Source organism: Arvicanthis niloticus, chromosome 14 (genome assembly GCF_011762505.2).
Source record: "Arvicanthis niloticus isolate mArvNil1 chromosome 14, mArvNil1.pat.X, whole genome shotgun sequence".
Taxonomy (NCBI): domain Eukaryota; kingdom Metazoa; phylum Chordata; class Mammalia; order Rodentia; family Muridae; genus Arvicanthis; species Arvicanthis niloticus.
Window position 1 is genome coordinate 28,350,783 of NC_047671.1, and position 15,339 is coordinate 28,366,121.

At 43.1% G+C, this 15,339-nt stretch overlaps 1 protein-coding gene across 1 annotated transcript; it reads right to left on the bottom strand.

Annotated features, from left to right (window-relative positions):
• Positions 1-434: 434 nt before the first annotated feature.
• Rbm22 (RNA binding motif protein 22) lies at positions 435-12,691 on the bottom strand. Its single transcript, XM_034518497.2, has 11 exons — positions 12,533-12,691; positions 12,107-12,160; positions 9,439-9,468; positions 8,534-8,666; positions 7,384-7,484; positions 6,621-6,793; positions 5,760-5,960; positions 3,630-3,794; positions 2,315-2,403; positions 2,047-2,178; positions 435-1,340 (listed from the first exon to the last, which is right to left on the bottom strand). Exons 1-11 carry the CDS (start codon positions 12,584-12,586, stop codon positions 1,210-1,212), a joined length of 1,263 nt encoding a protein of 420 aa, XP_034374388.1. The 5' UTR covers positions 12,587-12,691; the 3' UTR covers positions 435-1,209.
• Positions 12,692-15,339: the final 2,648 nt, after the last annotated feature.

Here is a 15,339-nt window from a genome sequence, read left to right on the forward strand (position 1 = left end):
CCCAAGACAGGGTCTTACTATGTAGCTCTAGCTGGTCTCAATTCAGAGATTCACCTGCCTCTGCCTCCCAAGCACTGGGATTAAAGGTGCATTACTGACTGTGTGCATTACCACAGTCAGCTTCCTGTCGGTTCTTATTTCAACCACACTACCAACTTCTTAGTACTAAAAAGGATGGGTATTTTTACCATCATGGAAAAATTTAGGATACCAGTATTCAAGGGCTTATAAAAAAGACTAACCTGAGCTATATATGATGATTTTATCTCAAAGTGCATAGCTACCTCTAGCCACAAAAAAAAAAAAAAAAAAAAAAAAAAAAAAAAAAAAAAAAAAATCCAGTCTTAAAAAATTGAAAAAATTCCCATTTATATAACATGCTTTTACTTATTTCACATTTAATACCAAAGGGTAAAAAGAACCAGAAATCCAGGAACATTTGGAAAATTGACCCGTTTTAATTAAAAACAAAAAATACAATACAACATCAAATTTCCCTTACCATCTACAGTTCAGTTAAATCCAAACATTCTAAGACTGAACAGGCTCCTGCCCAGAGGCAGCGAGTGAGCTGCTGAAGACACAGATAATGCTGACGATCCAGTTCCAGCTGCAGGCAGGCAGGTAGTCTTCTAGTCAAATGGACTCTAAGGCTCTTCCTTTTAGTTTGTCAAAGTGTTTCACAGGAAGTTCCTTAAAACCATTTCATCTCAGGTACCCTCTCTGAGGGCATGACTTCAAATTAGTTAAATCACTTTTATGCCACTACAATGATTAGTACTAAATTTTTTTAGATGATATAAAAGAAAATACCAAATAGACATAAAAATGGTCAAGATATTTTTTTAAACCGCAGGTCAATTTTTGCCTCCCGCCCAAAAAAGATACAAAATGAACACACTGATGGTGACTCCATTGGTTATTCCAGTTCACCCATGTGCGTGTTCCCCACAGGGTGGGAAGGGATCAGACATAAGGCTCTTAGTACTGCTACAGTGGTAAGCAGCTATGTTCATGACAGCTTGTTTTAGGCCCGCCGATCCTCTGAATACATGTGGGGAAGCATAGCTGTGTTCTCTGCCCACATCTGAACACATTCAGCTACCATGGAAACTACAAAGCAAGGGAAATTATACTTATCCCAGGATTCATTTTCTAGGATTTTAGAGTGCCATTTCTTCCTCAGAGCCCCTGAGTGGCGGTGTTGTGCTAGGGGCTGCTGTGTTTTCCAGCGTGAGCTCCCATTCTCTGAGGGTCCTGAGAAGGGTAGTGGATTGGTCCTGGAGCTCTCATGAAAGGAGGCGGCGGTCCCATTGGGTGGAACATATGTGGTCCAAAACCTGATGTGGAAGAGAACAAATTAAGCTTGCAGTTCCCTTGACAACCTTCCAAAGCTTTCACAACCACCCACACATACATCAAGGCTGATAAAGTGTGAAGTAAATGTCAGTGTACAAGACTCGCTGAGGACTGTCTGCCTTCATTCCTTGTTTTTTTCGCTCAGTCCAAAAACTTCACACTCATGCACCCGTTAGTATGTCACCCAACTGTCTGCTACATATCAAACATAGCAAATCCTACCAGACAGAAATCAATCAGGATGGGGGAGACTAAAAGAAACCAGGTCGATGCCAAGACCCTTTTCTCTATGCTTGATTCCAGAATGGAAAGACTTTCCTCAAAGACACAGGCTCACTATCAAAGAACACTAGCCACCCACTATTTCCTACACTGTTCACTCTCATGAACATTCACACAGGGTGCTATTGCTTGACTGTTTATTGGTGGCCACTGACATGATAAAATATATAAGCCAAAGAGCAATTCAAGCTCATAACCAACTCCATTTCATTCATGCACGTGACAGTCTAGTTGTAGGAAGGTTACCTAATGAAAGTACTGGTTTACTGATTCCCATCCTTGCTTTGGACAGGTAACAGCTCATCAATTAGGATGAACTAACAAAGAATAGACTGGTGGCAGACAGCCTGAGGTGCAGGACTTTCACAAGGGCTTCTCGGGGCCAGGAAGGAAGAAGGCAGTTACCTGGGGGTGGCGGTGGGGCAATCCCAGGGGGTGGGGGCAGGGCAATGTTCACCACTGCTGGAGGACCACTTGGGGGCAGGTTGAAGTAGTTGGCAGATGCCTCCTCTTCTGCTGCAGGAGGTGGAGGCAGAGCTGGAGAGGAAGGGAAGACAATCAGTACCATGTTTCTACCATAAACATGTTGGGCTTGCCACACAGGCTATAGAGTCAAGCCTGGTATCTGCTAACAGAGAAACCCCGGCTGAATGAGTTTCTGACATCAACTGACCTCCAGGCAGTCCTGGTACAGGTTCTAGCTTGATCCCAGAGTCTGTGGTTCCATCCTTCTCTTTTTCTTTTCCTCTGGCTGCTTGTGATCTGGAGACATATATACACAGGCTGTCAGCACTGTGTCCAATCCCCAGTAAAATGAAGTTCCTTCCATCCCTCCTTCCCTTTTTAGCAAATATTCTTTTCCCACAGATGTCAAAGTATAAAGTAGCTGAGAGTGAAGATTTTTGAAGGTAGAAATTGGCCGGACTTGGCAATGTATGCCTTTAATCCCAGCACTCAGGAGGCAGAGGCAGATCTCTGTGAGTTCCAAGACAATACTCAAAACGATCTCAAAACAAAAGAAGAAAACAACCCAAACACCACTGTCACTGCCAGAGAAGACAACACTCATGTGTGCAGCAAGTGCTCAGCATACAGAAAGCACTCTCGGAAGGGACATGTCATCAGCCTGCTCCTCTCTGTTTTCAGGATGGAGACAGAGTCAGTCCCCTTTGAAATTTAGAGCTGTTTTGTCGGGAGGTGGTGGTGCAAGCCTTTAGTCCCAGTACTCCAGCAGGTAAAGGCAGGGGGATCTCTGGGAGTTCAAGACCAGGCTGGTCTCCAGAATGAGTTGCAGGACAGCCAAGACTACACAGAGAAACTCTGTTTCCAAAAACTAGACAAAACAAAACAACAACAAAAACAAAATACGCGCCCCCCCCCCCCCCAAAAAAAAATTATGGCATTTTCTCTCTTATGCAGTCAACTTCAAACTTAAATTTAAAACAGATATTCTTCTGTTTCTCCCCCTTCCCTTGCTCCCTAGTACTCAGTCTCTAAGATGAGCATTAGGTCTAATTCAACTGTAAACTCCCAACATCTACCTTTGGCAACCTTGCATTATGCTTAACTTATAAACTTATAGTGGCTGGTGAAAATGAAGACCTCCAAAGGAGCTGGTTGTTAGAGCAAGACCTTGAATGCACTTCTAAAGAAAGAAGCTTCCAAATATTAAGAAATGCTAAAGAAGGGGCTGCAGGATAGTTCACAGGTTAAGAGCACTGGGTGCTCTTTCATGGGACACTGGTTCAATTCCCAGCAACCACATGGTAGCTCACAACCATCTGTTAACTCCTGTCCCAGGGGATCCAACTCTCTTTTCTGGCACCAGGCACACAAATGGTGCACCACAGACATGTAAGCAAAACACCCATACAGTCATTTAAAAAATACTAGAGAAGGACCTAAAGACTTGTAAAGGCCCTGTCAAGCCTACACAAACAAAGCTTTCAATCCCGGATGAAAATAGTTTAGAAGAATCTTGCTCATACCTTCCCCATTTGACATTGAGTCTTCGGCCATTCACAATGAGCTTGTTAAAGGACTTCTCAGCGGCTACCTCAGCAGCCTGCCTGGTGGCAAACTGGATGAAGGCACACTGCTGCCTCTGCACAACAGTGATCGTGCGGATCTCTCCGAACTGGTAGAAATGATTTCTGAAGAAACCCAAGCCAAGGAAAGCAGGTTAGTGACCCAGATGCTGCTTAGAAAACGGAAACGGTCTACGAATTGTTCTGTCACTAGTAGACAGGTGAGCCCCACAGATCTATGTGTGCTTGTCTCTAGTTCTCCTCACACCTGCCCTACTGTAGGTGCTACTTGTTGGAGATAAGAGAAAAGAAAAATCAGGCAAGAGTTCTCATGTCTCTTGAGATTTTTCTTGGGGAGGTGGGGTAGGGTCTTTAATTGGTTACTTCAGAGCCATAATTTCTTACCCCTAGTATAAGGCACTGGCAAACTACAGCTGTAATGATCCATGAGCCAAGACTATTTTCACTTGAGATTGCTATGTTATACAGGTTAGTTTTAAATTCATGGGCTCAAGTGATCTTACATTAGCTGGGCTACAAGCAAATACTATCACGCCCACCCAAGAACACTTCAAAAAATGTTTAAGGGTTGAAAACTGAGGGGCTCAATGGCAGAGCATGTTGGCCTAATATGTGTGTCCTGGGTTCAAGTCCTAACACTGGAAAAATAAATACAAAATATTGAGTGAAATTTTAAAAAGCTTAAAACTGAAAGAAGAAAGAAAATGGGAGATGAAGAAAAAGGCCAGATGTGGTGGCCCACGCACACGTCCTGTACCAGAGAGAAAGATCTCGAGCGTTAGGACAGTCTAAGCTACATGACAAGACCCTGTCTCAAAAAAAAACAAAAACAAAAACAAACCAATAAGTTTATTTTGATGTATTTCTAAATACATCAAAATCAAACAAAACAAATCAGACCTGGTGGCTCATGCCTATCACTCTAGTACCAGGATGTGGGGACAGGAGGCAGGAGTTAAGGTCCTCAGAGTTTGCCATGCTAGCCTGAGCTGTAGGAAACTACATGTCACAAAACAAAAACAAAAATGGGAGTAATATCTCAGAAGAGATCACATATGCTCAACTAGACTCGAAGTATTTTCTCTACCCTTTTAAAAAAAAGCTAGCTGGCCCATGGAGATTGCTAGCTCAAAGAGAAAGGCTACCAAGTACAGAAGTTACTTCACTTCACATCCCTGGAAGAGATCTCTCACCTAGTCAAGCATGAAATACAAATTAAATTAAATTAGAAAATTTAATTAATTAATGAATTTAAAAATTTAAATTTTAACAAATTAAAAGCCAGAAATACAAATTAAATTGGGATCTCTGCTAAAAAGCAACAATTTAAACCAAAGAGTTTTAGAATCACAGGGCTCCCTGCACTCCACAATAATAGGGTGTTTATGTATGTCATCCTGTGCCTGCCTTCCATAATAATCAGGTGTCTAGGTATGTCATTCTTTGCCTGGTGGTGATGGCACAATGCTCTTAATCCCAGCACTTGGCAGAAAAGAGGCAGGAGAATCTCTGTGAGTTTGAGGCCAGCCTGGTTTACAGAGTAAATTTCAGAACAGCCCAGTTAGGGCTACAGAGAGAAACCCTGTCTAGAACCACACCATGCCACAACACTCCCCCCCCCCCCCCAAAAAAAAAAAACAAACCAAGAGAGAGTCAGCTGATAGGTTGAGAGCACAGGCTGCTTTTGCAAAGGATCTGAGTTTGATTTCCATGCTGAGTGGTTCACAGTCACCTGCCAGCTCTAGAATTCTTTGGGTTCTTGAAGCCACTCGCACAGCATATACACAGATCACAAACATAAACAGTAATTAAAAAAAAAAATCTTAAAAAAAATCCAAATGGGTGTCTAGGTACCTATATTATTTTTTTGATGGAAAGATGAAAAAGCACTCTTGAAAAATACAACTACTCTGGCACCATAAAAAAGAATTTTATAAAACTTTGAATCAGCATTCATATCAATGACAGACTGGATAAAGAAATAGAAATGTCAAGTTGGTCATGCTTTTGCAAACTACTTATTCAAAGGCAGTTAAAAGCAAAAAGAGTTCTGAAAGGATGCCCACAAACCTGAGATCTGCTTCAGTAATGGTGTCTCCCAGACCACCCACGTACAGTGTGGTGATCGTCTTGTCCTCTGGTGGGTCAAGCCGAGGCATGGTCGAAGCCCGTTTTAGAAGCTTGTCAGCCACGGGGTCATTAATCCCATAGTACCGGTCTTTTATGTTCTGATCAGCAAGAGGGTCATCTGGATCTGTAGGCTTCTCATGTCTCAGATTCACAAGTGGAAAATGCACCAAGGTGAAACAAAAGGAAAATATCACTCTATAGTAGCTACATGGTGAGAATCCTTCAAGTGCTTTTCAATTAGAAAGTGTCTATGCAAAAACACTGCTACTAAACAAGAGCAAATACCAACGGAGTGCTCTATCATGTAAAGCCTCCTGACGTTCTACATAATCAACTTAAACTGCTGGAATAGAATCTGACTAAAGCTATGAGCTTCACCTCAGAAAAAGAGCATATATTTAGGGGGGTGGTGTTACAGTTAACAAATCATTAGCTAAACCCTTAACTCTGATGCTTGGCAGTCTTGGCTGGAACAAAAGTAGCCTTCAGGAGATTGGTTTTGTTTTGACTTCAGCTATATTTTGCTATTCCCACCATTTAAATGGACACCAAATTACCATAGAAACTTAGAACTTATTAACTTAGAAACAGTCAGCATGTACATCATATGACATTGCAATTTACTTCCTCAAGGCTTAGTTGTAAGTAAAAAGTATAAGATAGCCAGGCTCTTATAATGTAAGTTTTATGACAGGAGATACTCTACGTGCAAACAGACCATTAGAGCTTTTGTGTTACAGTTCGAGTTTAAGCTAGAGTCTCCCACTACTTAGGAGTCTGAAAGGGAGGCTCAGCGCTTACCTGTATGGGCACTCCTCTCCTCGCTTACATTCTCCTTTCACCCAGAAGGAACAAATGTGGGGCCGATTCCTTTTGTAGTATGGTGTGGTCCGGGCCAATTTGAGTAGCATGTCACTGGTGGATGTAGCTTTTCCTAGCATTCCAACTGGTCGTGTTCCATCAGAGTTAGAAATCTGCATGAAGAAGACAACGTTACATGCTGTCAATTCATTAGGATTTTTATCAAATACAAAACTACATCACAAGGCCTGGATTCAATTCCCAGCAGCATATATACACAATCTATTTCCCCAGATAAACAATGGCATCAAGACAGTAGTCAGAGGACCAGGAAGGTATGAGATTGTTTTCTAGAAATGACAGGGAAGCTGCAACAATAAAGCTGTCAAAACAAAAACACGAACAATAGGTATACTAATTCAAAAAGGGGAACTCTTTTGGGTCCCATCTTTAGACAAAGAAGTACAGGCAAGTAATGACTGTTGAGAATTAGTCTCTCCTGGAGATCAGTACTCTAATTGCTTATCCAGTACATAGTGGTCAGCTTTGAAATCATGTACAGATAAGCCACATTAAAAGAATCCAGCAGGTGGCAAGCAAGTAACTGTTGCTTGCTTGTGCTCGCGCACACACACACACAGAATCAAAGAAAAAGAGGTTATTTTTTTCAAGGGAGAATGAGAGAGGATGAAGGGAGAAGACACAGGAGGGGCTGGAGAGATGAAGTGATATAATTAGATTTTAATGAAAATAAAAAACATACTTCTCTTTCCATATTTTGGGTGTAATATTCTTTATTGACATCTGATTTAGGCATGTCATCTTTAAATGACAATCCTGCATCACGAACCTGGATGGGTAGGCCTGGTACAAAAAAATTTGAGATAGATTTGATAACATATTCACATTTAATATGTACATAAACTATAACATCATCCTTCCCTTCTCCATCCTAGTTGGTGGGGCTTTAAGAGATGCCCAGTGACTAAGAACACATGCTGCTCTGCAGAGGATCAGAGTGCAGTTCCCCACAAACATGCAGAGGAGCTCACTGTCACTCCAGCTCCGGAGGAGCCGACACCCTTCTCTAGACTCTGCCCTATAGTCACATGTGTACCCCACCCCCATATATACACACACATAATGAAAGACAAAAATAAATCTTTAAAATCAGATAATCAACCTACTTGGTTACAGTTGACAATGTTTTAAATCACACTGTGTAGCACCATCGGGCTAACAACTGCTATAGGGAGTACCCTAAGAACTGTCCAAATTCCTGTGCTGACATGGAATTTGGTGAAGTGGCTGTTTTAGAAAACTGTTTCAAAGAATACTTTAGGGCCAAAGTAAGTTAATAGAGTATCTAGCTTTTAACAGAATATATTTAAAATACATACAACACAATGGTTTATTGTTAACTTGGTTTTGAAGTCCCTACGGATGGCCAGTTATGTTTAGTGACCTGATTCCCGGCCCGAATGCTCCTGACAAACACATGGATATAAAACACTATGTAGCCACAGCATGCTTTCCCCCCCCCCCCCCCGCCCCTTATTGGTATGTAACTTTTTCTGAAAGGAAAGCCTCATTTACATAAAAAATAAAAACAATTCCAGAAGCAAGTGTTCTGAAATAGAACTAATACCTGGTCCTAACAGCCCACAGCATAATTAGGCCAGGAACTTGTGAAACGTTTTCAGGCAAAACACACACACACACTATCATAGGAGCAATGTCTTGTATTCCCACTGGCACAGAGACAGGCATGTAGGCCCGTTCTGAGTCCTTCCCACTGCTCCTGAAGTTCCTACCATTGCTCAGGAGGTCTCTAGAGGCCACAGTCTGCATTCTAGTGTGGGCTGGCCTGTTGGGCACCTGCACACTCAGATCTAGTGAACATGCAAACATACCATACTCTAGGTCTAACAGGCAGGTCTGACAAACATTCTTCAATTTACTGCAGGTTTGGCACACTTCAGTCTTCTTGAAGCGCATGCGGACCCCAGGACACCAGCGAAACACTGTGAATGGCCTGGCACAGATCTGAACAGACATCAAGAAGCATAGAATCTTAATTGTTCTGACCTGGACTCAGTTCAGATTGAGTAAGTATGGAGTGTTGGCCTTGGCAATCAGCTAATTCACATGCCAGCCGACCCAGTCCCATTTACTTTCTTTTTCTAGAAGTTAAAAAGCTAACACAGCATAAAAATAAACATCCCAAAAGTCAAAGCCTTCCCACCTAGAGGTAAAGAACATTAAAAATCTGACTCTTTGTCTTTTTGGTGGGGAACAAGGAAAGTGAAGCAGGAAATGTCTCTTTCAGAATATTGTGGCAGCTGCAATTGTCTTCCTCAGCTAAAATGCCCGGCCTACAAACTTGTGGTTTTTCCGTGTATTTAGACACCCGTTTATGAATTTACACTAGAATGGTCGTTTTCTTATCTGCCATGCTAGTTGTCAGTTACTGACTATATCAACAGTATATGAAAGTTGTGAGCATGGACTTTGAATGGAGGACCTTAAAACTCAGTAAGCACAAAGCCAGTTTGGTAGAATAAAGGGAAAAGGGATACAGAAAATGAAAGTTGGTACTGGAGAGATGGCTCACAGGTTAAGAGTACTGTCTGTCCAGAGGTCCTGAGTTCAATTCCCAGCAACCACATGGTGGCTCATAATATAATGAGATCTAGTGCCCTTTTCTGGCCTGCAGGCATACATACAGGCAGAACACTATATACATAATAAATAAATAGATCTTAAAAAAATTTTTTTTAAAAGAAAATGAAAGTTACTTCTTAATAGACATACTTACTTTACATTCTTTTCCATATTTTTCTTTGGTCTGAAATAGAAAAGAGCTGGAATCATGGCAGAGAAAGCACACGGACAGACAGACAAATGAAACCAACCCAGGTATCTGTTTTTTCCCCTCACCTCCAAGTATAAAATATGGTATGTGTCTGGAGATCTCTCAAATTATAAAGAAAATGAAACCAAACGTAAATCATCTTTTTGTTGGGGCTATGGTAAGGAATGCTGTGATGGTCAGATTCAATTGTCAACTTGACATAACCTAAGATCACCTAAGAAGAGTCTCCATGATGGACTGCCTAAACCACATCACCTGTGTGCATGAGTATGCGTGTATGAGTGAGTGAGTGAGTGTGTGTGTGTGTGTTGTTTATCTTGGTTTCTGTAATTGACGTGGGAAAATCCAGCCTGATCATGGGCCGGTGCACCATCCCAGAGTTTGGATCCTGGACCCTGTAAGTAGAGAAGGGCTCAGCACTGGCAAGCACACATGCATTCACTCTCTGCTCTTGACTCAGATGTGATGTAGCCTTCAAGTTCCTGTTGTCCTGCCTGCCCCATAATGATGGACTGTATCCATGAACTGTAAGCCAAATAAAACTCCATTCTCCTAAGTTGTTTTTATCAGGGTGTTTTACCACAGCAAGGGAAATAAAATTAAGACAGATATATTCCACCAAGGTCATATTCTCTTAAGAGTAGATAGATCTAATACCAAGTGTCTTCCCAGAGCTATAACTCTTAGATCTACTTCTGACTTTCAAGAACTAAAATTCCTAATGGAAATCCATATATTTTCTCTTTTATATGTGGAACCTAGATTTCAAACTGTGCTTGTGTATGTGTGTGGATCATGAACCAAGAAAAGGGACCAAGTGGGAAGAGTTTGTATGTAGGAATAATAAAACAGGTGTTGTTAGAAAAAAGGGTAAACTGGGGGAAATAAGAAAACGAGGCACAAAGGGGCAGGGAGAAAGGGGGAGGGCAGTGGAAGAGGGAGGAATTGAAAACAAAGTACGTACATACGAAAAATGCCAAGATGAAATCCATCACTTTGTACGCTAGCCTAAAAAAATTAATAAGAATGAAAAAATCTGTTCTGGGAGGTGGCTACTTCAAGGGCTACTTTGTTTTCCAGGTGAAAGCTTTCACAACTTCCTGTTGGCTGATCTTTGAGGAAACTGTTTAAACATCAATCTAATCACCTGGCTGGTTGGCTATGTGTTTGGTGGGACTGGCCACCAATCTAATGATTGGTCCAGGAAAACCAAGACTGGAGACGGCAGCACCTGAAGCTGGAATGGCTTTCGAAAGCATCTACTCTTGAAATGTGGTTGGCAGCTTCTCTTTATGATAGTTGTCTAGGTCACTGGTTTGGAGGAGGTAGACAGTGGGGAAGAATGGTATCTATGTATTTTAGGAAAAAGACAAGGTCTCACTGCACAACCCTGGCTAGCCTAGAACTTGATTTGCAGACCAGAATGGTCTTGAATTCAGAGATCTACTTGCCTAAAGGCTGGGATTAAAGGCAGCCATCACCACTCACGGCTGGTTTAGGAATATTTGTTTTTACACCCAATGATGTCTTTAAGTAAAAAATGGCTGGGCGGTAGTGGCTCACGCCTTTAATCTCAGCGCTTGGGAGGCGGAGGCAGAGGCAGGCGGATTTTGCATGCATTTAATCCCAGCACTTGGGAGGCAGAGGCAGGTGGATCTCTTGTGAGCTCAAGGCCAGCCTGGTCTATATTGTGAGTTCTAGGATTCTGTAGAAGGATCCTATCACAAAAAAAAAAAAAAAAAAAAAAAAAAAAAAAAAAAAAAAAAAAAAGTGTAGCCTGGCAGTGGTGGAGCACGCCTTTGATCCCAGCATTTGAGAGGCAGAAACAGCCAGATTTCTGAGTTCAAGGCCGGCCTGGTATACAAAGTGAGTTCCAGGACAGCTAAGGCTACATAGAAACCCTGTCTCGAAAAACCAAAAAAAAAAAAAAACAAAAAAAAAAACCAAAAAAGTGGACATGCCATCTACATCTTCCATAATATATGTTAACTAATGGGATAAATTTTTGAAATTTTTTTAGTGTGAAAACCAAAATTCCTAAGGTCTCCAGCCACCAAACCGGGTAGGATGATAGTTACAGTCAAGTCTTTCTACAGTCTGTGCAGACGGTAACTGCTCTGGATTCCCCTGTGCTGATGCACAGCAGGTATCCAACATTCTGTTCCCATAATAGAGCCAGCATCTCAGAGGCCAATTACAACATACAATTCTATAATCATTGTTACCTGTCACTGTTTTACCCTTTTTGGAGAGGAGACAGAGTGCACCTTAAACTAGAGAGACTACCACAAGGTGCAGTGGCTGAGAGATACATAACTAGTAGCCAGGAAGTAGTGCTACATAAAGATACACTCTCCTGTCAAAAGACCTACTTTTTAGGTTAGATGCTCAACAAGTATTAGCTGTTTCGTTACAGCTCCTACGTTCCAGGGTTACTGATCAGTGTCTAGGAGAGGAAATAGGTAGGGTAGTACTTTGCAAGTTGTCCTGCGCTTTGGGGTAGAAAACGAGCATCAATTCTTCTAGCGGCTAAGAGAAACTCTTTACAGTCACCTTGCATGGACCACAGTATAAGGAACAGTTAACTCCCGCTGCACAGAAAAGCACTTACCATTCGTATATAAGGGTTTTCTCCAAGACACGTCTGACACAGAATGGGGAAGTCCTGGACAAAATGGAAAATCTTGTTGAAGATCAACTCCGGAAGACCCTGTTCCCTCAGTCACTCTCCTGGGGCGGGGAAGGATGCAAGGCTGGCAGGAGCCCCAGCTCCCGCTCTGGCCGCGGCTCGGGAAGGGGCGCTGTCTGCACTTCCGGCAAGAGGAAAAAGGAAAGCATCTGGGAAGTGTGGAGTCGCCGGGTGGACACCGCTGGTCCCGGGACCCTGATCCGCCGCACGAGGGCTCGCTCTCCTCCCGGCTGCCCTACCGAGCTAGGCCGCAGCTCGGCTCCGGCCGAACCCACCGCACCCTGGGGCAAGGCTTCCCCATCCCGCCCGGCCTCGCCATTCCCGCGTCCTCCTCCGGCGTGCACTCACCGCGTCCTCCCAGTTCTGCCTGTTGTAGGTGTTGGAACCTAGAGAAGTCGCCATATCGGGAGTCCCGGGGCAGCTCCAGCTTCCGACTCGAGAGACCGACCGCCACAATCCCGGCAGGCTCAGGGGTAGCGCCGGGCTACGTATAATCTGCGCGCCCAGGGCGGCGCGGGGCGTGGCCTCGCGTCGGGGCGTGGCCTCGAGTTAGAGCTGGTGGTTCAAGGCGCTTCTGCGGAGCTCCCTTGTACGTCCAGGCTTCTAAAAAATAAGGAACTGGTGGAATCGAAACGCGGTTAGTCGCAGATGTCTGCGTTTCTAATACTTTGTGCTAGAAGCGGATTCATTACCAGGAAACTACATTTTAGTAGACATCCTTTATCTTCTGTTTCCACCATACCATTATGTTAAGGATGTTGGTTACTTTTTTTTTTTTTTTTTTTGATTGGAGTTTTCGGTGCAGCTTGGCTGTCTTGAAACTCTTAGATCAGGCTGACCTCGAACTGTTCACCACCACCATTTGGCTTTTATTAATATTTAAAAAATTTTAATTCTGTGTCCCCGTGTGGATATGCACATGAGTGTATGTGCCCACAGAGGCCAGAGGCATTAGATTTCTCTGTAGCCAGGTGATTGTGAGCAGTGCAGTGTGGATTCTGAGTCTTAGGTCTTTTGCAGCAGCAGCAGTACACGTTCTTAATTGCTGAGCGATCTCTCCAGACCCTCCACTGTGTTTTTGAGTACCGGTGACACTCTACATACCTACCTATATCATTAGGCAGAAGCGTCTGCATTTAAATCATTTTAATTACGAGAAACCTTTCTATAACTTCAACAAATGAGAAAATTATTATCATATGCTTATATATAGCCTTAAAAACAAGTATAGGCCAGCTGTAGTGGTATATGTTTTAGTACCCCTTCAATAGCATGAGGCATGATTGTCAGGCATTGGCCCAGTGAGAGTTTGTCAGCACCCAGCATCAGGAAGGCTGTGGGGCAGCCTCTGGCAATTGGGTTTAATTTCTTTGACAGGGAGGCCACTGGTTGGTGATAGGGCCTGAGAGCCTGAGTCAATACCCCAATTAAATGTTTGCCTTGGTCATGGTATCTGTTCACAGCAGTAAACCCTGCTGGGCATAGTGAGACCTTTAATTCCAGCATGCTGAAAAGGCAGATGAGACTGATTTCTGTGAGTTTGAGGACAACCAGTCTATGAAGTGTGAAGATCTCAAAAGAGCAAAATCAAACAATTGTGCTAGTTAGTTTTATGTCAACTTGATACTGTAAAACCCAAATGAAAAGGACCTCACCGATCCGTGGAGAACTGCAGACGCACCCCAAATCACTCACGAGAAACACAACTTGATGCAAATCGCAAGAGGTTTACTGGCTAGCCAGGGCTGTCTTTCCTTCAAGCCCGCGCAGGGGCAGCGGAATTCAGCAAAAGAACAAAAGAAGTTTACAGCTTTTAAGGGGGCATCTACAAACCAGGTGGGGGTGGAGTTAGGGAAGGGGGAAGGCTGAGAGTGGAGTTAGGGAAGGGGGAAGGAGGGGGAACAGGTCACTAGGTCATCGATACATTTGATCTCAAATTCCTAAGATGGATGGTGTGTCACTTTATAATTGGCTATTTCAAACTAATTTCACACTATATATCATGAGCTCCAGTTCAAGGGGGGTCAGGCTTATCTCAAACTTTTAGCATCCTGGCACCAACTGTCTCAGGGCTGTTAGTTCAAAGCCTGGCCAAGCTAATCTCGGGCCCATAGCATCCTGACACCATGAATCTTAAGGTTTGTTTAGTTAGGGCCATCTGTTCAAATGGTCAGCTAATTTTCTGGGACTGAGGCAACACAGTGTTTGACTTACAGGTTTTTATGTCTTTGCTTTTAAGAGTAGGGTTTAGGGGATCAACTTATGATTTTTCTATCTTTCAATACAAGCTAGCTATCAGAGAGGAAAAAGCCTTGAGAAAATCCCTCCATAACATTGGGCTACAGGCTTACCTGTATGGCATTTTTTTTGGTTGTTTTTTTTTTTTGTTTTTGTTTTTTTGAGACAGGGTTTCTCTGTGTAGCCCTGGCTGGGGCATTTTCTTAGTAACTGATGTGGGAAGGTGTGGGGAGCCTACAGAAGGCAGCTATCGTCCTTGCAGCCATCTTGAGCCATATACCCTGACAAGAGACTTGTTTTCAACAGCCTACAACAGCTGAGCACATTCTGATTAACATCTTGTTTTATATACCCAGGATTTTCCCTTGGGTGTGTGTGACTTGAGAAGTCAGACTTATAGACTTATAAAAGGTGAGGGGCAGACAGGACTGGGAAACTTGGACTAGGAACAAGAAACTTGGAAAGAGAGATGAAGAGAGACTTGAGAATAAACAGGACTGAATCACACTCTGTCTGGTCTCCATTCTTTGCGTCCGCCCTCTCACTCTTGCTGAACCCTGGACTGGAGCAGCAGTACAAGCCGGGACAATTTAGCTCCCAAAGCTTGGGGTAGTGTGGGTTCCAACATTTGGCAGAGCGGTCCCGAGGGCCCAGCCCCTTGTGGATGGGGACACTGCTTGGTTGGTGGTTGTGGGTTCTAGAGATAAAAGCTGATATACATCTAACACAGTGCATCTGAAAAATGTATGTAAACTCAAGCAATATCCCCATGTTTCAGTGAATTACACTTAGACTTTTTTTTTTTTTTTTTTTTTTTTTAAGATAGGATCCTTCTACAGAATCCTAGAACTCACAATATAGACCAGGCTGGCCTTGAACTCACAAGAGATCCACCTGCCTCTGCCTTCCAAGTGCTG

What these genes read in the sequence shown, in the direction of transcription:
- Rbm22 (XM_034518497.2), bottom strand. Translation starts at nt 12,586, where the DNA reads ATGGCGACTTCTCTAGGTTCCAACACCTACAACAGGCAGAACTGGGAG. An exon ending in CCCAAAATATGGAAAGAGAA is followed by an intron (nt 6,794 to 7,383) that starts GTATGTTTTTTA and finishes TTCTTCATGCAG; the next exon opens with ATTTCTAACTCTGATGGAAC. An exon ending in ATTACTGAAGCAGATCTCAG is followed by an intron (nt 3,795 to 5,759) that starts GTTTGTGGGCAT and finishes GGGTTTCTTCAG; the next exon opens with AAATCATTTCTACCAGTTCG.